This window comes from Vulpes lagopus, chromosome 6, assembly GCF_018345385.1.
Source record: "Vulpes lagopus strain Blue_001 chromosome 6, ASM1834538v1, whole genome shotgun sequence".
In the NCBI taxonomy this organism is placed as follows: Eukaryota; Metazoa; Chordata; class Mammalia; order Carnivora; family Canidae; genus Vulpes; species Vulpes lagopus.
The window spans coordinates 34,287,834-34,314,503 of record NC_054829.1 but is presented as its reverse complement, the minus strand read 5'-3'; the positions used below and the strand labels follow the sequence as shown (position 1 = coordinate 34,314,503).

The following is a 26,670-nucleotide window of genomic DNA, read 5'->3' as shown; positions in this document are numbered from 1 at the left end:
AAGTTTCACATTCATGGTTCATGGTTCCGCTGCTGGTACCCCCAGAGATGTAATCTTACCTTCTTGGCATGTGTGTTGTCTTAGATTGTAAGAGCAAGATCCTCACCTGTGCTTGCTGGTGACCCCAGCACAGGCCCCGACAAGTGGGCATTTGGGAAGGTTTTTTTGACAATTGCTATTATCATCACTGTTTTGATGGTTTATGGAGCACTTGCCCTGTGCCAGGCATGACACTCAGACCTGTCCGTGCAGGGGGTCGCTGCATCCTCAAGGACACAGCCCTGGGGGAGGTTCTGAGAGGCTGGGTTCCTTGCTGGAGTGGCAGGGCTGGGCTTGGGGTTCCGTTGGAAGACACTTGCCTGCTGCTCTGGTGGAGATGTCCTCTCTGTTTTCTTGGGGCTTAGGTTTCTGAGCACTTTATTGTCCCTTGGATGTGATCAGCCTTTCCTCCTGGGAAAGCTGGCGCTGTTGGAGTTAGGAAGGGATGTTGGGCTTCCTTGTGCTTGCTTGTGGAGTCTGAGGGAAGGGACCTTCTCGACATTCAGAGTTACCGTTTTTAAAATTATGGTGAAATACACAAGCGTAAAATCTCCATTTTAACCTTTTTTTAAAAAAATTTTACATTTTTTAAAGATTTTATTTGAGAGAGCAAGAGAGCGAGCATGAGTGGGGTGAGGGGCACAGAGAGAAGCTGACTCCCCACTGAGCAGGGACTCTAGGATCATGATCTGAGCGGAAGGCAGACCACCAACTGAGCCCCCAGGCGCCCTCATTTTAACCATTTCTAAGTGTATGATGGATCAGAGGCATTGAGTACCTTCACGTTGTTGCTCATCTGTCACCACCAACCATCCCCAGGACTTGTTATATCTTGCAGAGTGGAAACTCTGTGCCCATTAAATACTGACTCCTCATTCCCTCATCCCTCGGCAGCCTCCCTTTTACTTTCTGTTTCTGTGACGATTCTGAGATTTAATTCTTGGTCTGTCCTGCGCAGAATCTCCCTGGAGTGCCCTCGCCAGGCAGCGATGCCAGGATGCCCGTCTCTGCCTCCCTCCGCCAGGACGGCAGCCAGGAGCGGCCGGTGAGCCTTACGTCGACCACATCCTCGTCGGGTTCCTCCCGTGACAGCCGCGGTGCCATGGAGGAGCCCAGCGGCCCCGAGGCCTCGGCCGAGAATGGGGCAGGTTCCCCGCGTGGCCGGCATCCCGCCAACGGCGACAGTGGCCCCAGCGGCTGGCTGAGCGTGAGGGGGCCGCTGTCCCCGTTCAGCAGCCGGGCCCCTGCAGCCCCAGCGCTCAAGCTCAGCTACCTGGGCCGCGTGGTGCGGGAGATCGTGGAGACGGAGCGGATGTACGTGCAGGACCTGCGCAGCATCGTGGAGGTGAGGCCTGCCAGCCACGCGCGGGCTCAGGTCGCCGTGGGCCGGCCTCTGGCTCCGGGTGGCCCTGCTCTCGTAAACTCCCCTCCACCCCTGGAAGGAGCGTCCTCCCTGACAGTTTGTGTCAGAACACTGCTTCCAGGGGGCGGCGGGGAGCCCCAGACCGCTCATGCTCTGGGTCAGATCAGTAGCTGGGGCCGCAGACCCTTGGGGAGTAGGCACGGTTGGTGGGGAGGCCGGGGACTGCTGTGCCCGCAGATGCTGAACACGGTGAGGAAATGGCCTGGATGTTGCCCGTCAGTGCCCAGATCCCTGCTCGGTTGTTTCCTGGCCGCAGATCTCAGGCGCCTGCCTGAGTCCTTGAGCCTTAGGTTCCTCCTCTGGGAGATGAAGACGCACCCCCTTGCAGGGCCAGTGTGAAATGCTTCACCCTGCAGGACACTCGGGGAGGTGGCTGGATGGCTGCCACTGAGGAAGCCCTCTGCTCGCCGCAGAGACAGACTTGTTTGTTTCCTGGGGCTGCTGTAACAAATTATAACGAGCTGGTGGCTAAAAGGCAGAAATTTCTTCTGTGTTGATTTAGGAAGCCTGAAGTCAGAAATCAAGATATTGGTAGAATTGGCTCCTTCTGGAAGGTCTGAGGGAGAATGCAATCCATGCGTCTCTTCCAGCTTCTTCTGGGAGGTGGTTGCTGCAATTCTCGGTGTCCTTGGCCTGTACATGTACTATCCTGACCCCGGCCTCCATCTTTCCATGGCTGCCTTCTCTGTGTCACTCTGTGTCCTTTTCTCTTATAAGGCCACCAGTCATGGGACTTAGGGTCCACCCTAGATCCAGTATGCTATTGTCCTGGGATCCTTGACTGATTACGTCTGCAAAGACCCTATTTCCAAAACAGGTCACCTTCTGAGGTTCTGAGCAGATACTGACTTTGAGGGGGCAGCTATCCAGCCCAACACAGTAGGCGATGTCTGTGAAGTCCCATCGCAGCTGTCAATGCAGTATAGGAAGAGATGTGGCTGGAGGGAGTGGGGCCAAGAGGGGCTGGGTCCTGATGCCTCCCTCCACACAGGACTACCTCTTGAAGATCATCGACACGCCTGGGCTGCTGAAGCCAGAACAAGTCAGCGCCCTCTTTGGGAACATAGAAAACATCTATGCACTGAACAGGTATGGAGCAGGCCTAACACACACCATGTTCAGCCTGTGAGACCCATCTCAGAGCCTGGGTGGGGAGCCCTGGATGTCCCTAGTCTCCTGGGCTGTGACACGTGGGCCCAGGGCCTGATTGCAGAGGGTGGGTAATGGTGGCCCATCCCTGTACAGATGTAGTTAGCTCCCTGCAGGAGAGAGGGGATGTGGCACCAGGTGCTCTAGGGTAGACGTGCTAGATCATTTGAGGCCATCTGCATGTTGGGTCCAGCTTGGGCCAAGACCCCCTCAGGGAACTGGCCCATGATGCTCGTCCCTCTGTACCTTTGTGGCCCTTTGTCTCTCCTATCTTCATCCCCTACTTGCACCTCTCTTAATTTCTTCGTCACCTTCCCACCGACCCCATGGGAAGTCAGGTCTCTCTGGAGGTGATCTGACCTACTAAGAGAATGATCAGGCTAGGCAAAATGTGATGCGGCAGGCTGAGCAAGGCCTGGTGAGGGCAGAAGGGCTCCTCAGGGAGCTGGCATGTGCTGCCTGGGCCCCCAGAGTCCCCAGGGAAGGGACACTGATTAGGAAGAGCAGTGTTTGAGGGGACAGCATCACTAGGACAGGAGGATCCTTACTGTGGGTCCTGTAACACAGGCCAGAGGGACTTTGTGCTGTGAACGCTGCAGAAGTCCAGGAGGGCAGACACAGGGTGACTTGGGCTGGGTGGTGGTGGGGTTGGGAAAAGAGGTGCACAGGAGGAGGGGTCCGGGTAACACTGTTTGTAGGGTTTCCCATAGGGCCCCATCAGGTTCAAAGGGTATACTGGGACTCACCCTGTTTCTCTCCCTTTCCTGTAATCTTGTGAAGTGGAGGCTTTTGGTTCCTTAGGGAGTCCCCCCCTCCTCTTCATCTTCCCCCTTTAATCTCTGCCTTTGTGTGTTTGACTCCTTCTGCCTGCAGAGGAGCTGTCTCCCCTCCCGAGGTGGGTACTGGTGTCCCCTCTCTCTCTCTTGCTTGCTGAGCATGTGGGTGTCCTTTGCTCCCCCTCTTTGTGACAGTGTTGATTACTTTCTGTGGTTGCTGGTCTGGGTGGAACTCACTCTGAAGATGGAAGCCCCGACTCTGGCATGACACGGGGGCAGGCTGTGTATCTGAGTACCAGGAGGCTGGGGAGGGGGCGTGTTGGTAGCTGTGGAGGCTGTGCACTGCCTGGTGGGGTCTGATGACCACTCTCCCCTCCCCCAGCCAGCTACTCCGAGACCTGGACAGCTGCAACAGTGACCCCGTGGCTGTGGCCAGCTGCTTCGTGGAAAGGGTAAGTAGGGCTGCTGGGTCCTTGTCTCTTGTCCCGCCTTGCTGGAGCCACAGAGGCACAGGCGTGCCCAGCTTAAGAGGATGAGGGAGTCCTGGAGGCTTCTGTCCAGGGGAAGTGCCAGGTGCCCTGCCTTAAATGGGAAGGGCCTTCTGGGATAGAGCCAGGGGCTGCTAGATGGATGGGATATCCCGGACAGATGGGTACTAAGATGGATCTGTAGGTGTTCAGGGAGAGGAGGGTAGAGTGAGCTATGGGGGTCAGGGCAATGTCTTTGGTATAGGCAGGTTTATAGTCAAATGGGAGTCTCCCGGAAATCACCATCTTTGTTTGGTCTCCTCCTAGAGTCAAGAGTTTGATATCTACACCCAGTATTGCAACAACTACCCTAAGTGAGTAATTGGGGTGGAGAGGGGAGATAGAATTATTTTGTGGGCCTGGAGCACCCCACATCCCCATCTAGGCCTTCCCAGGTGGTGAATGGCTCCTTCTCCCTGCCTCCCAGCTCAGTGGCCGCCCTGACTGAGTGCATGCGGGACAAACAACAGGCCAAGTTCTTTCGGGACCGGCAGGAGCTACTACAGCACTCTCTGCCCTTGGGCTCCTACTTGCTAAAGCCTGTCCAGCGCATCCTCAAGTACCACCTGCTGCTCCAGGTAACCCAGCTGTCTTCCTGGGGGTGTGGGGGGCTGGGGGCAGGGCAGGGCTGAGTCTGGGCTGCCTAAGTGCCTGTCTCCCACACAGGAAATTGCCAAACATTTTGATGAAGAAGAGGACGGCTTCGAGGTGGTGGAAGATGCCATTGACACCATGACCTGTGTGGCCTGGTACATCAATGACATGAAGAGGAGGCATGAGCATGCAGTCCGGCTCCAGGTGCACCGGGGCTGGTCGTTGGAGGGACAGGCAGGGATGGTGGGCAGGCTGGGGCCGTGCTTGGAAGAGGGCACGTGGCTGCCCTGCTGGGGTGAGCTGAGAGCTGGTTTCCCTGTGGGCGGCTTCTCTGTGGCAGTATGTGTCTGGTGGATGCAGGTGGTGGCTATGTCTGTAGGAGTTTCTGGGCTTCCATGGAGTCTCCAGAGGGTCATGAGTAGCCTGACTCTGGGTGTTGGGGCTTCTCTGTTGTAGGAGATTCAGTCGCTGCTCATTAACTGGAAAGGGCCAGACCTGACCATCTATGGAGAACTCGTCCTAGAGGGCACGTTCCGAGTGCACCGTGTACGCAACGAGAGGACCTTCTTTCTATTTGACAAAGCGCTACTCATCACCAAGAAGCGAGGCGATCACTTTGTCTACAAGGGCCACATCCCGGTAACCAGGCTGCTGTCATGTCCTCTGCCTCTTTGCCCCCTTGCCCTCTCCCCCGCCTTGCAGTGTGCCAGGCTCCATTCCCTTCTCCCCATCCCCCTTTTTAAGATTTTATTTTTAAGTAATCTTTCCACCCAATGTGGGGCTCAAACTTAAAACTCTGAGATTAAGAGTCTTAGGCTGTAACATCTGAGCCAGCCAGGTGCCCCAAGCTCCAATTCTTGACCTCTTCATGGGCCCCCAGGTTGGTGAGGTTGCAGCTCCATCCTTCTGAGTTACTCTTCCTGCCTCCCTAGTTGGTCTCAAGGGACTGGGCTCTAGGTCAGCCACCCCCCACCCTGCCCCTTCCCATGCTTGACTACACTCTTCTTCTGCCCTAGTGCTCCTCCCTGATGCTGATTGAAAGCACCAGAGACTCTCTGTGCTTCACTGTCACCCACTACAAGCACAGCAAGCAGCAGTACAACATCCAGGTGAGTGTTGGGTCCAGGTGCTTGGGCTGGGGATGGACTTACCTCCTTCAGCTCGCTTAGCTGTACTCAGCCTCACGGTCTCCCTCTGGAAGGCAGGGATCATTGTGGTCACCTCTCAGAGGTCCCAGGACAGGCCATCTTTTTGCCTCTGCCCCCCCATGATGGAAGCATGGCCCACAGCAGATGGCTTTAGCCTTGTGATAATAACCCTGGCTCCTTCTCCCTTGGGTCCTTCCAGGCCAAAACAGCGGAGGAGAAACGGAGCTGGACTCACCACATCAAGAGGCTTATCCTGGAGAACCACCACACCACCATCCCCCAGAAGGTGAGTTCCTGGGGTGCCCCACCTACCCCTTGATGGGGTGCAAGGAAAGGGTGTTCTTCAGCCAGCTCCAGGGTCCCACCAGTGCCCTTGGACATTGGCTTCGCTTGACAGCGGGCGTCAGTTCAGCAGATGCCATGGGCTTTGGCACAGACTGTGGGGTGTCCCAGTGCAGCAAGAGCAAGTTGGTGGGCTAAGGGAGCCACGTACGTAGAAAGGTAGTTACTGGGTGCATTTCCTTTCCTTCCAGGCCAAGGAAGCCATCTTGGAAATGGACTCCTACTGTAAGTGTACCCTTTCTGCCTGCTTTGTCCCTAATTGGGCACATCTCTAGGTCATGTTGCATCTTGGGGAAGCTCTGCTGATATTTATATTCCAAGGAGCAGGGAGAATGGGGATGCTCTACCTGCCATGGGTTCGAAGTCTATTGCAAGATCAGGGGCTTGGTCCTGCTGGCAGGTGGGATTCCCAGTGCCTAACATTTTTGGATGGAAGATGGAAGAGGAGGGAGCTTCTGGAGCCTTCTGGCCCCTGATGCTGGGGCAGGAAGCAGAGATGTGGTCAGATATGGTCAGAGTCCAGGCCCAGGCTGATTGTCAACCTTGTGTGCAGATCCCAGTCGGTACCGCTGCAGCCCGGAGCGCCTGAAGAAAGCTTGGTCCTCCCAGGACGAAGTGTCCACCCACGTGCGCCAGGGGCGCCGGCAGTCTGGTAAGGGAAGGGCTGTGTGAGTAGAAAGGCTTCCTCATTGGGCTCTTGACCGAGGAGGGAGACTGTCTGCAGCAGCATTTGGGGATGGATCTCACCTCTCCAGACATGCTGGGAAGGGGCAGGGGGAGGGTCACCAGGTGCCCTCCCAGTGCTTGGCACTTTCGGGCCCTTCTTGCCCACCAGGGTTTTGGCAGACCACCTTCTCCAGGGCCCTGAGAATGCTTGTCACTAGGGCTTGGTGCTCCTTAGCTTTACTGTGACCAAAACCTCGCACCTTTGCCACTCAGAATCCTGGGACTCAGCCAGGAGTGATGCTCAGACATCATGGGTGATGCCCAGCCCAGTTCTAGAGCAGAGCAGAGGCAGGACTTAGGGAAAACGAGTTAGACCTCAAGTGGCACCAAATCCAGACAGGAAATATTTACTTTGGGTCTCAAGAAAAAGTTCCATTTTCCTCTGCTAGGTTTTCTTTTTTTTTTTTTAAAGATTTATTTATTTATTCATTCAGAGAGAGAGAGAGAGAGAGAGAGAGAGAGAGAGAGAGGCAGAGACACAGGCAGAGGGAGAAGCAGGCCCCATGCAGGGAGCCTGATGTGGGACTCGATCCTGGGTCTCCAGAATCACGCCCTGGGCTGCAGGCGGCGCTAAACCACTGCGCCACTGGGGCTGCCCTCCTCTGCTAGGTTTTCTTCCATGACTGGGCTTGCTACAGTATACTTGGATATTGGAATGAATCGTCTGTTGAAAAAGAGAAAACCTTGCTTTTATTCTTAGCGCTGGGGGTAATAAGGGTGTTTCTATGCCTGTTCATCTGTTTGTACTCTGCTCTTTAGTCCGAGGCCCAGGTACAGATTTAGCTTCAACTGGGTATCTGCCAAACATAGATGAGAAGAGAATGGGAGTGAGAAGTGTCTCAGAGACCCCTAGAGAGAAGATTCGGGAGTGACTGGGGGCATTATCCGGGCACGGATCTCCATGGTGCACTGCGCTTTGGCTATGACAACAGCCTTTCCCCTGAACAACTGTGGTGATTGACATGTAGGCTTTGGTCTTCTGGAAAGATGGAGCCAAGAGGTCTCTGGAAAGCTTTCGTATTTTGTTTTGTTTGGTATTACTCCCAGTGGATCTTGAACCCGAGGCAAATTTGTGATGGTTGCAAAAGTTTTATGACACCCTATGTTAAAAACCCCAAATTGGGGGTATTACTTTATAAGTTTCTGGGCCTCTGTTTTCCTTTCTTCTGTAACACTCTTCCTATCCTCTTAGCATTCCCCCTTTAACCTGCCAATTGCTGTGAATTGGAAGCTTCTGGCAATGGAAGCGATGGTGCTGACAGCAGCACTGCCTGTCATAATGTCAGCATCCAAACCGTAGCTGTTGTAGCCCTCAGACAGTGAGTCGTTTCAGAGCTCAGTTTCCACAGGACTGAGATGTTAGCCTGTGAACCCTGACAGAATGGTGTTCCATTTGCTTGTTTTCATACTTTTGTTTTAACCATTATGAAACAAACCTCTTTTAAAACCTGCTTCGTCCTCGTGAGCCTCTTAACTCTTAAGGAAGAGGATGCTGACCGCCGTTAGACTTTTCCTTTTCTCACGTCAGTGTAACAGCATCCCTTTGGCGTGTGAACTGCTCAGGGCTGTGGGTTGCCACCTGAGGTGTCCTGTCTACCTTTACCCCGAAGGGTTGGTTCTCCTCTGTCATAGTGTCCTTGCCTGTAGCGGCTCTTCTCCCTGCTTCTGTTGTTTGAAATCAGTTGATTGAACTTCTGAGAAGTGTGGGTAAAGACAGGCAGGCACCCTAGCTGGCTCACTTGGTTGAACTTGTGACTCTTGACCTTGGGGTCATGAATTCAAGCTTCACGTTGGGTGTAAAGATTACTTAAAAAAAAAAAAAAAGTAAAAAAAATAAAGGGCCAGCAAGTTGCTGAGAGGGAGATAGAGGCCACAAGCAAGTGCCACAGTGATGGCTTGGAGTCACCTATGCTGCCTGTGGGCCTCCTTCCAGGGAGCTGAGACGCACAGAGAGGTATGTTCTGGATAAGTAAGGTGCTGCTGTCACTACCTGCCACTTGTTAAATATTCTTGACTACAGGTTTTTTGTTTTATTTTTTAAGGATTTTATTTATTTATTGGAGGGGGAGAGAGAGCACAGACAGGAGGAGCCGCAGGGGGAGAGAGAGAGGTAGGCTCCCTGGTGAACAGGGAGCCCAACGCAGGGCTCAATCCCAGAACCCTGGGATCATGACCCAAGCCGAAGGCAGATGTTTAACTGACTGAGCCCCCCAGGTGCCCCTCTTGATTTTAGTTTTAAGATGAAAGACTAGGGCATTTTGTATTTCTCACTTTAAAAATAATTGGATTCACAGCGTACTTATGATGTGCAGATTATATGTGCACACGCATCTCAGTAGGAGAAACTCCTTTGGTATGCTCCCCTGCTCGGGAACAACTAAGAGACCTCAGGAGATTTTCTTCTTGCGTCCAAGTTAATCGTGGGCTTCCCAGTTACCACCAGTTGGGCAAGAACATTGTGGGTGAAGGTCAAGATTCTGTGGAGAAGTCCGTGGACAATGGTCCTCTTATCCCTACCTGCCTATCTCAGGTCTGTTCCCAGAAAGGCTGGGCTCCAGGATGATGACACCATCAGCCTTATGGATGTGTTTTGTATCTTGTTCCCAGAGCCTGGTCAGCCCCTGTTCCTCCGGGCAACACTCCCCAGCAGGCAGCGAGGCTTCACGGAGTCAGGCCTTAAGGGCCGTAGGAAGTCGGGTGCGACCTCTGCTTCCCAGCTGGGGTGCTGCAAGGGGGCTTGGCATGGGTGTAGCCAATGCGCTGATGTGCTTATTGCAGGGAGGGAGGGGCTTGAGGTGTAGACCTGAGGATCTCCGGAGGTGTGGTGCGAGGTGCACCAATGCAGGGATTGTGGGCAGAGCTGTTCCTGGAGGTCCCTGGTGCTAGATGGGGGTGGCCCGGGCCCTGCCTCCCTGTGGGGTAGGTGTGAGGGCAGCCTTCCTCAGGCCCTAAGACTGAGGGGGTCCAAGCTGGAGTGGACTTTTTTTTTTTTTTTTTGCTGGAGTGGACTTTGAGCTGGTGGTGGCAGTGGCACTGTGAGCATGGAACCAGGGCCAGACACAGCTGTTTCCAGGCCTGCACTGACTGTTCATTCACTTTCTTTCTCAGAGCCAACCAGACACCTGCTCAGGCAACTCAGTGAGAAAGGTGAGTGTGAGCATGGCCTGCCATTCCTGGCCAGCTCTAGAGTAGGGGCAGGGAGGTGACAGAGGTAACCTTCTGGGTGTTGAGAACAGTTTGGAGGGAACTCTTCCTCTCTTCCTCTCTGGAGGTGGGCCTCACCCCTTGGCTGTCTGGCAATGGGGCTTGAGCTCTCCCTCCCACACACTCCTTGTGCCCTGTCCTTGGATAACAGCTGCCGTGAGTGACACACATCAACCTGTGCTGCTCTGTGGCCTCAAGGGCCTCTGCTCTATCAGTCATCCCTTGGAAAGCCCAGGAGACTGGGCGAGGGTTCTGGGAATAAGGGGCCCCAGTGAAGCCTTATTACCCAGGTGCCTCGTGGTCTCTGTAAAGAGGCTCTTTCTCCTGCTTACCGATCTCTTTTCCCCTCAAACCCCCTTTGCCTGTGTGCTGGGACCTGGCCATGGTGATAGCAGCCAGAGCAGCAGGAATGAAGGTAAGGCCAGTGGGTAGAGAGGACTGGCTTGACAAGGGGGTGGGACAGCCAGGTCAACGCCTGGCTTTGGCTCTCATTGTGCATTCATTCATGCATTTGACAAATACCTATTAGGCACCTACTCTGTGCTAGGCTCTGTCACAAAAGTCACAGAGATGAATAAGCCATGGTCCTTCCCCTGGGGAGCCTCCTGTACCCTTTTCCTAGAATGGTACCCTGGTGATGGCCTAGCCTGGATCTTCTCCATTTTCTCTGTCTAGGGCAGGCAGGCCTCTCTGGGTCTTGAGCTTCTGACCAGGCTCCAGCCCCAGCCTTCCCAGGTCCCAGCTTCCCACCTTGAGAGCCCCCACCCCATCCTCCCTGGGCCCTGGTGGAGATCAGGGGTTGGGTGTTTCAGTGTGGCTTTCTCTGTGTAGAGCCTCCCTACCCCCAGCCACTGGCAGGAGGAGGGGGCTTGCAGAGAGGCTGGTCACGAGGGGGTCTTATGCTCTGAACAGCATGCAGGCAGTGCCGGCGCTCTCCTGGACTTTGGGCAGCCTCCTTGTGCTCAGGGCGTGCAGCCAGAGACCGAAGGGGCTGCCCAGGAGGAACAGGAGGAGGAGGAGGAAGAGGAGGAGGAGGAGGAGGAGGAGGAGGTGGTGGTGGAGGAGGAGGAGGAGGAGGAGAAGGCCTTTCAGGTGTCTCTGGAGGACTTGGCAGGGCCTGAAGGCAGCGAGAAGGGGGCCAGACTGGAGCCCCCAGGCTCGGAGGAGGAGGAGGAGGAGGAGGAGGAGAGCCTGGCAGTGGCGGAGCAGGTAGCCGACTTTGCCAGCTCCCTGCTGGCCGCCCTCCACTGCTGGCACTATCGGGCCAACGCTTTACTTTTCTCCCGGGGCGCTATGGTGAGGTGTCTCTTTGATCTCCCCTCCTCCTTGCATGTTCCCTGGCGAGTGCATGCCCATCTGGGAGTTCTCTCCCCTGCCCCCCACCCCCCTGTCCTGTTCCCTCACTCCTGCCATCAGCACCTAACCCCTTGCCCGCTGTCACGCCCTGGTGAGCCCTTGGCATGTGCTGTTCCAATAAGGGGCATGAGCTAGTATACTGCCCAGTGAGCATGACTAATGGGGTGGGGGCGGTGGGGAAAGGGGAGAAGCCAGCAGGGGTGGAAGGGGAAAGCAGGATGGGCTGTCCTGAGGCTGCACACCTGGCTGGGGTTTCTGCATCCCCAGACCTGGCAGTTCAGTATCAGGTCTCAGGCTGGCTCTCAGTACAGCCCGGCCCCCCTGGGGCTCAGAAGGTTTGCCTATGTTGGGCTGTGGAAGGGATGAGCTTGCAGTTATCTGAGGAGCTGACCATGGCCCCTCCACTCGTTGTAGGAGAAGGGGCGCAAGGAGTCAGAAGGCCCCAAGAGCCGCAGAAGGTCCAGCGGCCGGTCTCCGACTAGTGCCGAGAAGCGCATGAGCTTCGAGTCCACCTCTTCCCTGCCAGAGGTGAGTGGCCGGTGGGCAGAAGGGGCCAGAGCGGGTGGGGCTTTCAGGCAGGGACTCTCCTGTTGGGCCCATGGGACTAAGAATTCCGCCCCCATCCTCCGCCACCCTTCCCAGATTCTCGGCCCTTTGGGAAGCTTGTCTAGCCTCTGGGTGTATGGTGGGGGGAACAGGCAACCCCTTTCTATGAGTTAGAAAAAGAAGCTCCTTTTTGACAAGATGCGGTCTCTTGTCAAGGGCTATATTAGCAGAAGTGGCCAGATTTTAGGACCCGTCAGCCAGGCTTCATTGTATAGAGCATACGGTCCTGTCCCCACCAGCCTGCCAGACATTGAAATTACGCCCGTACCTGCCTGGGTACTGACATCTGCTGGGCACTTCCTACAGGTCCAATGTCTTATTCCTTTCTTCTATTCCCTGCAATAGCTCAGGTAGAAAGAGGTTCAGAGGAGGTGAGTGATGTGCCTGGCATTGGGCAGCTTCTGAGGGGCAGAGCTGAGGTCAGACCAGAGACTGTGACTCAAGCCCACACTCCACTTCCTGCCACCTCATGTGGTCTGTGTGTTTTGCAGAACCTATAACCTTTGTTTTCCCAAAGTTACAAGAAAAAGCATATGAGGCCTAGACTCCAGGGTGGGCCTCAACCACCAGCGCAGGCCTGAGGAACCTCGGTGACATTGGGTGGGAGTCTGGAGTGGTGCTATCCAGTCATCATAGGAAGCAAGCTACACGGATAACTTTACATTTTCTAGCAACCACGTTAACAAATTATTTAACACCAGCTATTATGTAGCACGTAATCAATAGAAAGAGCTATTAATGACATTTTATACATTATATGGAGTTTTTGTAGTCTGGTGTGTATTTTTTTTTTTTAGTGAGTTTTTTTTTTTTTAAGATTGATTTTATTTATTCATGAGAGACACACAGAGTGAGAGAGAGAGAGGCAGAGGGAGAAGCAGGCTCCATGCAGGATCCTGATGTGGGACTCGATTCCAGGACTCCAGGATCAGGCCCTGGGCTGAAGGCGGCGCTAAACCGCTGAGCCACCCGGGCTGCCTGTTTGCTCTTCTTCCTAAAGCTCCCTCTGGAAAGCTGCCTGTACTGGCTGGTTTCATGGTTTGGATGACCTTCAAGTTGGCCAGGGGGAGGTTCTTTAATTTGCTTCCTTCCTTACCTGTCTGCTGGGCATGTGCAGAGTTGTGCATAGGGCTAGAGGCTGGCTGGTAGGAGCCAAATCCCTGTCTTCACCAAGTCTGACAGGACTCTAGCATGTGGTCCTATTGCCTCCTGCACCCTCCTCCACAACAGGAGGTCCCGGCTGCTTGGGGAAGTTGGGTTTGAAACCAGAACAATGCCTGTGTGGCCTGTAGGGCTGTAGGAAGTTGCCTCCCCGTCAGGCATACCCTGTGTTGTATCTCCCACCTTGTCCCTGGGGCTCCTAGGCAGGATGTCACTGAAAGGTGCCACCACTGTACCGATCTGTGTTCCTAGAATATTCCTAGCTGCGTGACGACTGAGGGGCATCACCACATTCCTCTCCCTCAGGACCTGTTTCCCCACTCTGAGTTGTGCACATTCTGATTGCCTTTGGTCCTAAACTTCATGACCTCCCACTAGGCTTTGAGCAGGTCATGCTGTCTCCTCATACTTGGGTCTCATGAGGCAGGGCTTTGGCTCACAGGAGTTCTGTTATCCCAGGTTGAGCCAGTTCCTGACCCCGAGATGGAGCAGGAAGTATTTGCTGCCATGGAAGGTCCCAGCATCGAGGAGGTGCCCTCAGACACAGAGTCTCCAGAAGTCCTGGAAACACAGCTTGATGCCCACCAGGACCTGCTGGGGTTGGCCCCCCCAGGTGACATGGGGGACTTTGTGGTGGTAGAGAGCACCGAGGATCTTAAGGCTTTGAGCAGTGAGGAGGAGGAGGAGGATGTGAGGGCTGCACAGGAGACCGAGAGCCTCCTGCCACCCTCTGTGCTGGACCAGGCCAGCATCATTGCAGAGCGGTTCGTCAGCAGCTTATCCCGGCGGAGCAGCCTGGCGCTAGAGGACGGCAAGGCCAGTGGCTTTGGGAGCCCGAGGCTGATAAGCCGGAGCAGCAGTGTGCTCAGCCTAGAGGGCAGCGAGAAAGGCCCAGCCTGGCACGGTAGCACCACGGATTCCCTTGGCTCGCAGCTGCCCCCAGAGGTGGATGCCACTGTGGGCGTGGCCATGGAAAGTGGCCCTCCCGTCAACGGGACAGAGCCCCCAAGCCCAGGCTGTCTAGCAGAGCCCGACAGGTCTTCCTGCAAGAAGAAGGAATCGACACTCTCCACCCGAGACCGGCTATTGTTGGACAAAATCAAGAGCTACTATGAAAACGCGGAGCACCACGATGCGGGCTTTAGCATCCGACGCCGGGAGAGCCTCTCCTACATTCCCAAAGGGCTGGTGAGAAACTCTGTTTCCAGATTCAACAGCCTTCCCAGGCCAGACCCGGAGCCCATGGCTCCGCTGGGGCACAAGAGGCCAGTGGGCTCCCGGCCGCCTTCATGGGCTCTGTTTGACCTCCCAGGACCCAGCCAGGCGAGTGCTGGGGAGCCAGCTCCTATCACAGATGCTGAGTTCCGGCCGTCTTCAGAAATTGTAAAGATCTGGGAGGGGATGGAGTCTGCTGGGGAGAGCTCTAGGAAGGGGACTGGCCAAGGCCAGGCCAATGGCTTCGACCTACACGAGCCGCTCTTCATCCTGGAGGAGCACGAGCTGGGGGCCATCACTGAGGAGTCAGCCACTGCTTCCCCTGAGAGTGCCTCCCCGACGGAGCGGCCCAGCCCGGCCCACCTGGCCCGGGAGCTGAAGGAGCTGGTCAAGGAGCTGAGCAGTGGGGTCCAGGGGGAGCTGGTGGCCCCGCTGCACCCCCGCATCGTACAGCTCTCCCATGTCATGGATGGCCACGTGAGTGAGCGAGTCAAGAATAAGGTCTACCAGCTGGCCCGCCAGTACAGCCTCCGGATCAAAAGCAAATCTGTGACGGCCAGGCCGCCCCTACAGTGGGGAAAGGTGGCTCCCACCGTTCCCTGCCTGCAGGAGGAGGCTGGAGCACCCTCGGGCGGCACAGGTATGACGACGGGGATGGGAAGTGGGCCCTTCCCGCAAATCTGGGGTGGAAGAGCCTCTTAGGAACACGTTGGCCCCTGGGGCAAAGAGACCCATGTAGAACCATGACCAAGGAGAGGGCCGGCCTCCACACACATGTGGCATGAGCCCTGGTGGTTGGCCTGATGCCCAAGGCCAAGCGTGTGGCTTTGGTTGAGCCCCATACCTGTCCCCCCTGAGCCCTTCCTCTAGAGCAGAGGCTTGGGAAGAATGTGGCTATAGACCCTCTCTACCAGAAGAGTAGAGGCTCTCGTCTTTTCCTTTGACTCCTGACTCCTTGTTCACTGCCTTTTCTTCATTCTTCCCATTGCCCTTTTTATTTTTTTAATTTTTTTATTAAAAAAAAATTTTTTTAAAGAGTTTATTTATTCATGAGAGACACACAGAGAGAGAAGCAGAGACACAGGCAGAGGAGAAGCAGGCTCCACGCAGGGAGCCCAATGTGGGACTCGATCCCCGGACTCCAGGATCACGCCCTGGGCTGAAGGCAGGTGCTAAACCGCTGAGCCACCCAGGGATCCCCGCCCTCTCCTTCTAAAGATTATATTTATTACCTGACAGAGAGAGAGCGAGCACAAGCAGGGGGAGGGGTAGAGGCAGAGGGAGAAGCAGTCTCTCCACTGAGCAGGGAGCCTGACGCGGGGCTCTATCCCAGGGCCGCAGGATCATGACCCGGGCCAAAGGCAGATGCTTAACCAACTGAGCCCTTCGAGGCACCTCCCGTCATCGCCCTTTAACAAAAGGGGCTGTGGAAGGTGAATGTGCTTTCTCCCTTCCCAACCAAAGCCCCGCAAGCAGCCGTCCTGGAACGTGAGCCCAAGGCAGTGCAGCGTCCTCACTTGCCCTCCCCGCTCCTGCTCAGGGATTCAGTCCGCTCGCTCTCTCCTCACAGGTAGGAGAAAGCCGGTGCTGTCCCTCCTCAGCCACGAGCAGACGGCGGCCCAGGAGCACAGCCCGCCCAAGCCCGGCTCGCCTCGGCTTTTCCCCTTCAGCCCCACTGCTGCCAGCCCGAAGGCCAGCTCACCGGGGCCCCGGCCCTCCTCTCGGAGCCCCCTCAGCCCCTTTGACACTGAGACCTTCAGCTGGCCCGATGTCCGAGAGCTCTGCTCCAAGTACGCCTCCCACGACGAGGCCTTCCAGGCTGAGGGCAGCCGGCCCCGCGGCCCGCCCGTCAACCGGAGCCGCTCGGTGCCCGAGAACATGGTGGAGCCCCCTCCGGCGGGCAGGGTGGGCCGCTGCTGCAGTGTGGGCGCCAGGAGGGGCCAGGCGGGCCCAGAGGCCGCCCAGCCCCAGCTGCCCGGGATGCTGCCCCAAAGCAGGCCGGTTGAAGAGGAAGCCCTGTATGTCACAGCAGACCTCACCCTGGAGAACAACCAGCGGGTGATCGTCATGGAGAAGGGGCCCCTGCCCTGCCCCGCTGCGGGGCTGGAGGAGTGCAGTGGGCAGGGACCAAGCTCACCAGCAGCCACAATGAGACAGGGCCTGGATTTCCAGGAGACTGGAGTTTCCAGGAGCCCGGAGTATTGGCCAAAGGAAGAGGGTCCCAGGGACCCAGCGGACCCAGGCCAGCAGGGCAGAGTGAGAAACTTGAGGGAGAAGTTCCAGGCCTTGAACTCCATAGGATGACTCTGAGTCTTGGGAGGAGCCGTGTGGCAGGGGAACTCTGAGGAACCTTGGAGTGCTTGCCCACAAGCCTGCGCTCACCCTGCCCACGTGAGCCCCTGAGAGGATGCTCTGGGGTACTCAGCAAGTGTCTTCACCTGCTGGGATGCCCTGGCGCTTCCCTGGGCTCATGGCGACTTCTGCAGGCCCTTCTTCCCACCAAGGCCAGTGTGGGCACTTCCCTCATATATAGTTCTTCTCTGGTAAGAAGCCAGATATTTAAGCTCTCCTCTTCCTGGTGAGAGCAAGCCATGCTCAGGCCTCCAGTGCTGGGCTGACCACTGCCAGGCTGAGGAGATGGGGGAAGGTGGCCTGGGGAGGCTTTGCTCTTTAATTGTGCCTTTTCTTAGGATCCAGGCAGGAACAAGACCCATAATTTATTGCTTTCCATTCTGTGGTGTATTTGTGTGCACACGTGTTCCTGAGTGTGTGTTCTTCCGTTGTTGATTCCTCTCCCGTGAAGAATGTAATGGACTTGGTTCAGGTACTTTTGTAGATTGTCTTGCTGACTCTGTGGTTGTCGCTAATGTATATACATTTCATTATTTGCCAATGGTGCAATAACCGCTGCAGACCAACCACCCATGTGTGGCTCCTCACTGGGCCTTGCTGGGATGGGGAGAGCTGACCGAGGTCGGGGTGTCTTTGGGAGACGGGCTGGGGGTGGTGGTGGCTGCATCCACATTTTCTCCTCCATCGTCCGTGCTCATGAAGCCTAAGGCACTAGGGTGCTTGCAGGGGAGGTGGGGGCCGTGGGATGTGCAGGAGGGAACTTATTCTCTGTCCACCCTTGCCTGGTGTCCTGTTGGCAGGGGCAGGCACTGTGCCAGCCTTGAGCTCTCTTCCTCAAGGACCAAAGTTGGACTAAAACAGGTGAGGAAAATGAATGGGACATTCAGAAATTTCCAACATCTTCTGTGTTTTCTCTCTCTCTACTTCTCAGGAGACATCGTAGGAGGCCAGGATTCTAAACTTAGAGCCTAGACATATCTTAAGATGGCTTGCAACATGGTGTGAGGAGAGCAAATGAATTTTTTCTTTCTATTCTCAATGTGTCTTTCCTCAAAAGGGCTGGGATGCCTGCCTATTCCTTTTTTTTTTTTTTTTTTTTTTAGATTTTGTTTATTCATGAGAGACACACAGAGAAAGGCAGGGAGAAGCAGGCTCCCTGTGGGGAACCCGATGTAGGACTTGCTGCCAAGATGCCGGGATCACGCCCTGAGCCAAAGGAAGATACTCAACTGTTGAGCCACCCAAGTGTCCCACCTGCCTATTCTAATTGGGCTTTCTGCCCTTTCTCTGTGGTGGACCAGCCTTGTTGGTCCTTTTTTTCCTACAGGCAAGTGTTCCCACAGGTCTGCTGGATCAGGGCTGTGTGAGCTTCTGATCTTGGAGGAGAGACTCAACCTGAAGGCGGTTGTGCAGAGTCCCTAAAGATGTCAAGAGAAGAGTGGAGGCCAGGGGAGGCCTCTCCTAGGCAGAAGCAGGCAGGGCAGAGGTAGCCTACCTTCTACCCTGAATGTTCTGTGGCCACCTCCACTGTTGATGAGGATAGTTAGCTCCTACCAGGCTTGGGGTATGATGCTCTCAGTAGCCATAAAGCTACTGGAGTGAGAGTCTAGCCATGTCACCCAATTCATCTGTGAATTGAAGAAAATGGATAATGTACTGCTTCTCGAACTCCCTGACTCAGCCTTTTCAGTTGTAGTGAACACTTTCCCCAGGTGATCCTTAGCCATCTAGATTTGACTTGGAACCTTGAACTAGCTCACTGGTTCTCACTACCAATGAGCGTCATCAGTGGAGCCTTTTGAAAAATGGTGATGCCAGTTTCATCCACGTAGACCAAAAGAAATCACCCCCCTGGAGATGAATCTCGGGTGTGGCACTTCTAGTGATTCTGATGTCCAGTGACGGCCAAGATCTCTGTCCAGAGCTCTGTGGGGACGGGCTTGCAGCAGACCCTCAAGATGGTCGAATGCATGAATGAGCGAGCTTCTTGCAAGGTCTCAGGCAAGGCACAGCAGCTGCGTATGGGCATAAGACTCCCCAGGTCCCCAGGGACAAGCCAGAGACTCTGGCTCTCCCTCTGTCTCCATGGTGGTCCCCCACCACCACCCTTTTGCACACTCAGCTACCTCTCTGTGGTCCAATTCAAAGGGAAACAAAACTAGTCAAATAAGTAACTGAGAGAAAGATGGAGCATTATTGATTTATTAGAAAAACTAGTAAATGGGTTTTCTCTGGTTGGTGGAAGCACATTTGAGCAGGTGGAGGACAAGGCCCAGCTGGCCCCAGGGTCGGCGCCAGATTGTGTGGTCTGTGCCCAACAGGGGTGCAGTCTTGTGTAGCTGCCTCCTCCCTTATGTCCTCCCTGAGCTTGCTTGTCCAAGGGACCAAGCCATATGGTCCTCTGGATCCTTGCCCCCTCCCACTAGAGGGAGGGGAGAGAGATCCAGGACCAACCTTGGGGACCCCCTGGTAGCCCTCCGATAGGCAGGAGAGAGAAGTGATGTGGTGGGGACACTGAGCCTTCCACAAGCTTCCTGTTATGGGTGCTAGTTGTGGGGGCTGGAGGGGAAGCCTAAAGACCCTCCACACCCCCCCCTCAGCCAATCAGTTGAGGCCAGGGGATGAAGGGGATGGAGAGAGGGAAGAAGGACCACCTGACCATGCCCAGAAGGAGCTTCCTCTAAGCTGCCCTGGGGAGGAAGCCTATTATGCTGGTGTGGACTGGAGCTGTGTTGACCTAGTTTGGGAATACTGTTAAGAGACTGCAAAGTAGAAAATGTAAGGAGGGGAAAACCCTTGCCAGGGCACCAGGAGCTTAGTCCCATGTGGCACAATCTCCCAAAGCTGGGCTCCTGTAGCTTCAGTCCTGTGGGTTGTCTTGGGGCCTGTGTGATATGAGAGGGATTTGTGGGGCACTGGCAATAGATGGTGGGTCACATGCAGCTGGCTGCCACTGCCCAGTCTGGGGGACCTGGGGTGGTGAAATCCTACCTCATCCTTTGGGGCCCTTTCATTCTTTGGACCATGGAGTTACTTGCTGGAAATTTCTCACGTCAGTTGCTACTTTGGCACAAATGGAGGGGTGGGGGAGGGGGTCCCTTGTCTCCCTAAAGACTGGCCTGGGGAAAGAATTGAGGAAGACTCTTGCCACTACCTGCTCTTCAGTAAGGAACGTGCTATTTGCCCTGGAGCAGGACATCCCCTCAGATGCATGAGGCCTCCTTCCTTGCCAGGTGATTATAGTCACCTCACTGCCTCCTGCCTTGGTTTCCCCAGATGGAGGAGGAGGCTGGTGAATGGTATATACTAGCTTCCCTGTAGAAGCAAAGAGGGTTGTAGGATTAGATGCATAGAGGCCAAATGAAGACCCTGGCTACAAAGGTGGGACCATCTGATCTGGGGATGTCAAGCTCCACTGAAGAACTTAGCTTCCCCTTGACAGGGAGGTATTGATCTCTAAGTTGTGCCTGAATTAGGGGCTCCTGCCTGGGAAGGCCTAGTAACACTGCATACGTACCTCTGTATTTGCTACCTGAACCTCACCCCCTTCCAGAGGAATCATCTCAGTGTGTCTAAGGCTCCTCATAAGGAAGGTGATGGAATAGCAGCTGTAGGCCCCAGGGATGTTTATGGTCTCTTCAGCAGGAAACACCTGCTGCCCCCAATTTGACCCCTCTTTTGAACCTAAACCCAGATACGATGCTGGGCTGGAGCTGTATTGCTTTCAGAGAGGTCGGGGAGATACTTGTTGAAACGAGTGCCCTCTTCCCTCCAGAAGTCTGATCCAAACAGCATGGGGAAAGCTGTCTCTGGGAAAATAGGGTCCAGGGCTCGTTTTGGCTGTGCTTGAGGAAGGGGGTGTTAGATGTTTGGTGACCTTTGGTGACTTCCGCAAGACCAGGACCTTCAGGAGAAGCTGAGCAAGGGGTGCCATACAGCATTTGTCCCAGTTGGCCGGGGCTTGTGTCAGTCACATGGGTAGTACCCAGATGTGGTTCTGTTTGCCACCCCAGAGTGATAGGTCATGAGATTTGCTGTCTGTCCAGCCAGGACCCTCAGGTGGTGCCAGCTGTGGCCAAGACACCTTGGGCCTTTGGCTTTGGGATGCTTTACTGCAGGTACTGGGCACCTGTCTTCTCTCTCTGGGGACCTGTACTATCCCTAAGGGACCTTGGGTCTGAGCTGGATAGTGCTGGTTCGGGAGTCGGGGAGGATCCCAGCATGGAGGGGCAGAACCGTGGGCCGCGTCAAGGTCTGTCGGCCGCCTCGGCCTCTTGAGGGCTCTGCAGCTCTGTGTTAAGAGGACCAGCTTGAGAGCTTTTACTCCCTTTTACCACCTGGGCTGGTAGCAGAGGGCACCAGAGGCAGTAGGAGGCCCTTGCATTTAGGACCCACCAACCTTGGGAGGTGCCCCCCCCACCATTTCTTTTTCTTTTTTTTTTTTTTTTGGTGAGAGGAAGACGGGGAAGGGATGTGGTGGCCCCTGAGGTGAGAGTCCAGTTCTGAGTAAGCCCAGTGGAGAAGAGGCCCCTTGCTGGGGTTCCAGCAGCCCCTTGGCTAGAGCTAGAGCTCTGCGCCTACCTGAAGCTCCTTCCTCATGCCCTTAAGGGGCAGGTCAGGCATTTCCAGTGTCCCCTTCCCCCATCCCCAAGTGGGAGGTGGCCCCAAGCAAGACCTGCTTTGGGAGTGGGCAGCGTCTGAGGAACCTCCTTCGTCTTCTCCAGCTTTTGTGGGGCTCGGGGGGTGGGGAGGCGGGGGGCAGCAGGGTGGTTGAGGAGGGCGGGTGCCTGGGAAACCGTTTTGCGCCCCAGGGGCCCTGGCCCTTGGCGGGGAGCCGGGGCTGCACAGGGGCGGAGGCAGGGAGGGCAGCGCAGTGGGCCAGGCCGCCGGCCGTCATCGCAGTCGGAGCAGGCAGGCGCAGGCGGCGGCCGGCGCGGGCCGCGGGGGGACCAGGCCCAGGCCCAGGCCGCGCGCCCGCCAGTCCCTCCCGGCCCGCCGGTGGGGCGCCAGAGAGGCTACTTCTTTTTGGGGAAGAAGCTGAATCTCTTCTCCTTGTCTTTCTTGCCGAGGCTGGCGTCCGGGCCCGTGATGGAGGGCAGGGGCAAGCTCTGTGCCTTGACGCGGATGCTCTGGGATTCGTTGATGGCGGTGCTCACGCCCTGCAGCCAGGACAGCATCTCCTCCTGCAGGCCGAGAGGGTCATGGGCCACAAGGGAGGGGGTGCCCCTGGGACTTACGTTGTCAGGGAGACAACTGCTCCTTTGTTGGCAGGGGTCTGGGCTAGGCCGCCAAGCACTCACCTCATCCTTGCCGTGGAAGAGCCACTCACTGCCGTTGCTCAGCCTAAGACAAAAAAGGGTTTCCTGCTGGAGCCTGCAGCCTGGAGCCTCCCCATGACCAGACCCCTCACAGGCAACACAGCACCTTTGACTCAAAAAATCCCTGAGGGGCAACTTTAGGCGTGGAGCTGGTCTCACACAGGGAGCTCCTCTCCAGCCATGAATGCTGAACTAAGCGGCCAGGGACAGCCAGGGACAGGAGGGGCCTCACCTCAGCTTGAAGACATGCTTCTTCTTCTTGTAGTTGGCAGCAATCTCACAGATGGCGTGTCTCAGGGCCAGGGGCTCCTCCCCATGGTAGGGGACCCCCAGAGCCAGGTTTTTGGCATCCTTGTAGAAGGTCAGCTCACTATTCCGGAGCACACAGTACAGATTGTTCCAGGACCTGCGAAAATACAGGGTACATCAGCTCTGGAATCCATTCTTACAGCTTAACCAATTTTTTCTTTATTACACCATTTTTGCCCCAATAAGTAATAACACATTTTACAGTTAAAAAAGGCAATAAAAATCATCTGCATGTAATTCCACTACCAAAAACTAGCTATCGTTAACATTTTATATATTTTCTTCTATTCACATATATAACGGGTGGCTCAGTCAGTTGAGCATCCAATTCTTGGTTTCAGCTCAGGCCATGATCCATGCTCATCAGGGAGTTGGGCACCATGCTTACTTAGCAAGGAGTCTGCTGGAAATTCTCTTCCCCTCTCCTTCTGCCCCTCCCACTCATGCCCACTCTCACTCTGTCTCTAAAAATAAATCTAAAACAAAACAAAAAACATGAATATTTTTACATATCCTTCAAATCTTTCCTAAAAATAATTTTGAGTTGCTATATGGTACCCCATTCTGTATATAAATAATCCCTTTAGTGTATGGGCCTTGTAATTACTGGAAATTTAAACAGTGCAATTGAAACAGCACTGTGATAAACATTCATGCATAAATCTTTGCTATAACCCTGATCTTACCTTGAAATACATTTCTAAGAAGTAGAATTATTGCATCTAAGAACAACTGTGTAAACTTAACTTTCAAAGCCTTTCTGCATCCATGAGTATATGTGACTTTCACCACTGAACTGTGAATAGAGTAGCATTTTGTTCTGGTTGTTAGTTTTTGCTTTATTGAGATATGCCCAGTATACTGTCCTAGCATTTTTTAAAGAAACACTTTTGTGCAAATCAAGACTCAACTGATGTTTGGTGACAAGCTTAGAAGCTCATGTGTGGGCTAACCTCAGCCCCTTCACTGACCAATGGGACATGCAGTGACTTCACTTTTCATAGGAATGAATGCTGGGGAACAGAGCAACAGTAAGCTTTTTGTCCTCCTCCCTCCCCCCCTGTAGGGGGCAGGAAGGTGGAGGCATGCAGGGCACAGAGGGAGGAAGGATGGCAAGTTCAAAGAGAGAACTTGACCTGTACTGGACAAGCTGGCAGCAGAGCCCTTTCATGGAGCCCAGGATTCTGACACCCAGAGAAGATCCTCCAGGAAAGATACATCTTTCCTGTAGCTCTTACTACCTTCTTTGAGCTTGTAGCCCAAGGAAGGCCGTTGCTAAGGAGGAGCTGTATCCTGGAGTAAAATCCTGCCTTGAACAAATGCCTTCTCTGAAATTGTTTCTCTATCTGCAAAATAGAAACCTTGATATCACAAGGTGGTTGTGAAGACGTAATCGGTCTTCACAAAGCCTGGCACATAGTAGGTGCTCAGTAAATGCTGGTTTCCCCATTTCTGGTGGACTCTGTATCAATAATAAACTCCAGGGTGGTTGGGTCCCCAGGTTCATTTTTGGAATTCGAGCTTTAGCATGTCCCCCTGCCCAGCCCAGACTCTGTATGCTGCCACTTGGCCCTGGGAACATGGCTGGCTTCAACCTCGTGATGCTGCTCTGTGTCCATGAGGCCCTGGCATGCTGCCTGAAAACAGAGGCCCCCAGGGACCTTGGGTAGAAAGCCCTGGACAGACTGAACTCAAGGACATAATTGCCTCAGGGCCAGGAAAGGACACAGCCTTCGAATGAGTTCCTCAGGGTCACAGAGTTGCTGTATGACAGCACTGGGAGGGACCTCTGGAAGCCATGTATGCCAACCCCATTCTCCTATTTGACAGCTGGGGAAACCGGCCCAGATTGGTTAAAAAGTGGGACTTGGTCAAGGATCTGTTGTTACTGTCAAGACCTTACCTGTTACCCAGCCCTGGGATAAGAATAGTAACTAGTATTCACTGAGAACCTACTCTGTGCCAGGCTTGGGAATCTGTACCAAGGTGGCAGGTTCTCCTCATCATGGGGAAACGAAGGTGGAGTAACTTCTACAGGGGCATAGGGTTTGAACTCATGGTTCAAACTGAAGATATGCTCTTCCCATCATGCTGGCCCAAAGGGGGGCCCGGGAGTTCTCAGAAGGCATCTCTCGGGGATCCCTGGGTGGCTCAGCGATTTAGCACCTGCCTTGAGCCCAGGGTGTGATCCTGGAGTCTCGGGATCGAGTCCCACATCAGGCTCCCTGCATGGAGCCTGCTTCTCCCTCTGCCTGTGTCTCTGCCTCTCTCTCTCTCTCTCTCTTTACGTCTCTCATGAATAAATAAATAAAATCTGAAAAAAAAAAAAAAAAACGCATTCTCTCCCCTACCTCATGGCTGTGGTGTTGCACAGGCTCTGCAGGTGGAGAAGCCCCTGGGAGCCGCCCGCCCCACCCACCGGGGGCCCCTCCCTCACACACCTGTTGGATGCCTTCTTGTTGGGCCCCTCCAGGTCATGCTTGCGTCCCAGGTAGCCCTCCATCTGCACGCTGTACCCGTGGTCCCGCTGGGCTGGCAGCGTTGTAGGCTCATCACCTTCGCTCAGAGGCGTGTCCAGGACCTTAAAGAGAGGCTCTGTGGCGGGCCTCTCATCCCCACTGGATTTCTCCTGCGGCCCTGGAGGGAGGGGCGGCTGCAGGTCCTGAGGCCACTGCCTCTCTTCTTCCCCCTGCTCAGGGGCATATGGGAGGAGCACACCTTGCTAGGGGTTCAGACCCAGTAGCTAGGCTACTCCGCAGGACCGGGAAGTCTGAGCCCACCCCCCACCCCCACCAGCCTGGTTCCTCTCTGGTTCTGCTTCCTTAGACTCTGCCCATGCCTCTGGCTCCATCCCCCACTCCTTCCTGGCCTCTAACATAGTGACAGGAGATTCTTTGAGTAAGCGGAGGGGCCTGGGTGATGACTTCAATGCTGGGGCTTTCCGGCGCTACTGGCAGAGCCCTGGATCACTGCGTGGCTCCAGGCCCCTACCCCTGCTCCTGCAACTGAGTTATACGCAGGCACCAGCAAGATTTCATATGAAGGCTTCTGCTGCTGACACAGGTGTGAAAAACATGTTAATGGATGTTGAATGGAAACCGCTGGTACCTGCTTGTGTCTAAGGCCCCGGAGCCAAGGAGACCCGGCTGCAAGTCTCGCCTATCACCTTATAAAGGAGAACCTGGATCCTCCCTGGTCACAGTGCTGGACTAACTGGTCCTGCTCCCGTCCTTGCACAGGGAGTTGTTGGAGTAGGGCAGTGGTTCCTAACCCTGGCTGCCTTTTACAATCACCTTGGGAACTTTAGCAAAATACACCCTGGAGTGGGGTCAGCACGTTGGTGTTTCTGAACAAGCTTCACACTGTAAAGAGCAGCTGAAGTCAAGAGTCACCACAGAAGAAGTCATTGCTTTGGGGGAAAGCTGTCGCTTTTAGTTCCCTGTACTTCCCTGTGGGTGGTGGGGTGCTCTGCCCCCTGCCAAGTGAGGGGTGTACATCAGACATCCACAAGGAGGGGAGCAGACCTCCCATTCCCCATATGCAGAGGCCTTTGTGATCTTCAGAAGAAGAGGGTGGGACTGATGGCCGCAGTAGGGGGCAACCAGGAAGGGCACCTATGGGTAGATTCTGTGTGTCAAGTGAGCATGAGCGAAGGCAGCCTAGCTTGAGCCATCTGGTCGGAGCCCTGCCTCAAAGGCCTGACTTCTAGAGACCTTACAGCATCAAGCATCAGGTCCTTGAGCAAGTTACGTCCAGACCCATGAAAGAACAAGGGCCTCAGCGGAGGAGGCCCAGAGCCACCCCAGGCAGGAGAGACCACCCCCTTTGCTATTTGCTTCTTGCCTGACAAGGTGGAGGTCTGGAGGAGCCAGAGTAGAGCAGGGACCCTGTGCTCCCCATTGTGGGTCCTTCAGACCATGTATCCCACCTGAAATAGAGAAGTAGTGGATGGGAGAACGTGGACACTACATTGGATAGCAGATTGAAGCTTTACACCGAAACACACTGGGTATGCTTTTTAACAGCTCGAAGTGACCAAAGACTGCCTAAGATGGTAGTAAAGCAATGGACGGACTCAATGCAGATGTCTGACGCAGTGGTTGGAAGAAAGGTAGTATCCCATTGAATTAGGACTGTCCAGTATATAGTTTTGAGTTGGGATTCCAGTAAGATCTCCTTTAAAGAAAGGATAATATGACTGAAAAGTTAGAAAACCACTAACCTAGTTTAACACCTTCAATCTACGAGGAAATCTATGCTCAGAGAAGTTAAGTGACCTACCCAAGGCCACACAGCTAATAAGTATCAGAAGTGACAGCATGCACTCTAGAATTAGGCCAGGGATTTGTTTTGTTTTGTTTGTCTTTTTAATTATGTCTTTAGGTCTTTTATCTTTTCCTGTCTTAGAGCCCCATGAGAGCTGTG

At 54.7% G+C, this 26,670-nt stretch overlaps 2 protein-coding genes across 17 annotated transcripts in view; one reads left to right on the top strand and one right to left on the bottom strand.

The window, feature by feature from the left end:
- The window catches only part of PLEKHG3 (pleckstrin homology and RhoGEF domain containing G3), an 83,728-nt gene extending 66,541 nt beyond the window's left edge, over positions 1–17,187 (top strand). For 6 of the 15 annotated variants that reach the window (XM_041757699.1, XM_041757700.1, XM_041757694.1 and 3 more), the window contains 18 exons: positions 998–1,384; positions 2,454–2,551; positions 3,770–3,839; positions 4,182–4,228; positions 4,342–4,492; positions 4,581–4,712; positions 4,965–5,147; positions 5,525–5,617; positions 5,856–5,942; positions 6,190–6,223; positions 6,552–6,650; positions 9,332–9,421; positions 9,833–9,871; positions 10,321–10,343; positions 10,841–11,224; positions 11,699–11,812; positions 13,511–14,906; positions 15,837–17,187. In XM_041757699.1, the coding sequence (XP_041613633.1) occupies positions 1,037–1,384; positions 2,454–2,551; positions 3,770–3,839; positions 4,182–4,228; positions 4,342–4,492; positions 4,581–4,712; positions 4,965–5,147; positions 5,525–5,617; positions 5,856–5,942; positions 6,190–6,223; positions 6,552–6,650; positions 9,332–9,421; positions 9,833–9,871; positions 10,321–10,343; positions 10,841–11,224; positions 11,699–11,812; positions 13,511–14,906; positions 15,837–16,570 (4,122 nt within the window). In that variant the 5' untranslated portion in view covers positions 998–1,036 and the 3' untranslated portion in view covers positions 16,571–17,187. The remainder of the gene's footprint in view (positions 1–997; positions 1,385–2,453; positions 2,552–3,769; positions 3,840–4,181; positions 4,229–4,341; positions 4,493–4,580; positions 4,713–4,964; positions 5,148–5,524; positions 5,618–5,855; positions 5,943–6,189; positions 6,224–6,551; positions 6,651–9,331; positions 9,422–9,832; positions 9,872–10,320; positions 10,344–10,840; positions 11,225–11,698; positions 11,813–13,510; positions 14,907–15,836) is intronic. The other 9 variants (XM_041757701.1, XM_041757703.1, XM_041757702.1 and 6 more) reach the window with 9 other exon arrangements.
- A 1,617-nt stretch (positions 17,188–18,804) lies between these two features.
- The window catches only part of SPTB (spectrin beta, erythrocytic), a 123,098-nt gene continuing 115,232 nt past the window's right edge, over positions 18,805–26,670 (bottom strand). For both annotated transcript variants that reach the window (XM_041757692.1, XM_041757693.1), the window contains exons 33-36: positions 24,687–24,934; positions 22,169–22,342; positions 21,919–21,961; positions 18,805–21,801 (exon numbers count right to left, since the gene is read on the bottom strand). In XM_041757692.1, coding sequence (XP_041613626.1) covers positions 21,634–21,801; positions 21,919–21,961; positions 22,169–22,342; positions 24,687–24,934 — 633 coding nt within the window. In that variant the 3' untranslated portion in view covers positions 18,805–21,633. The remainder of the gene's footprint in view (positions 21,802–21,918; positions 21,962–22,168; positions 22,343–24,686; positions 24,935–26,670) is intronic.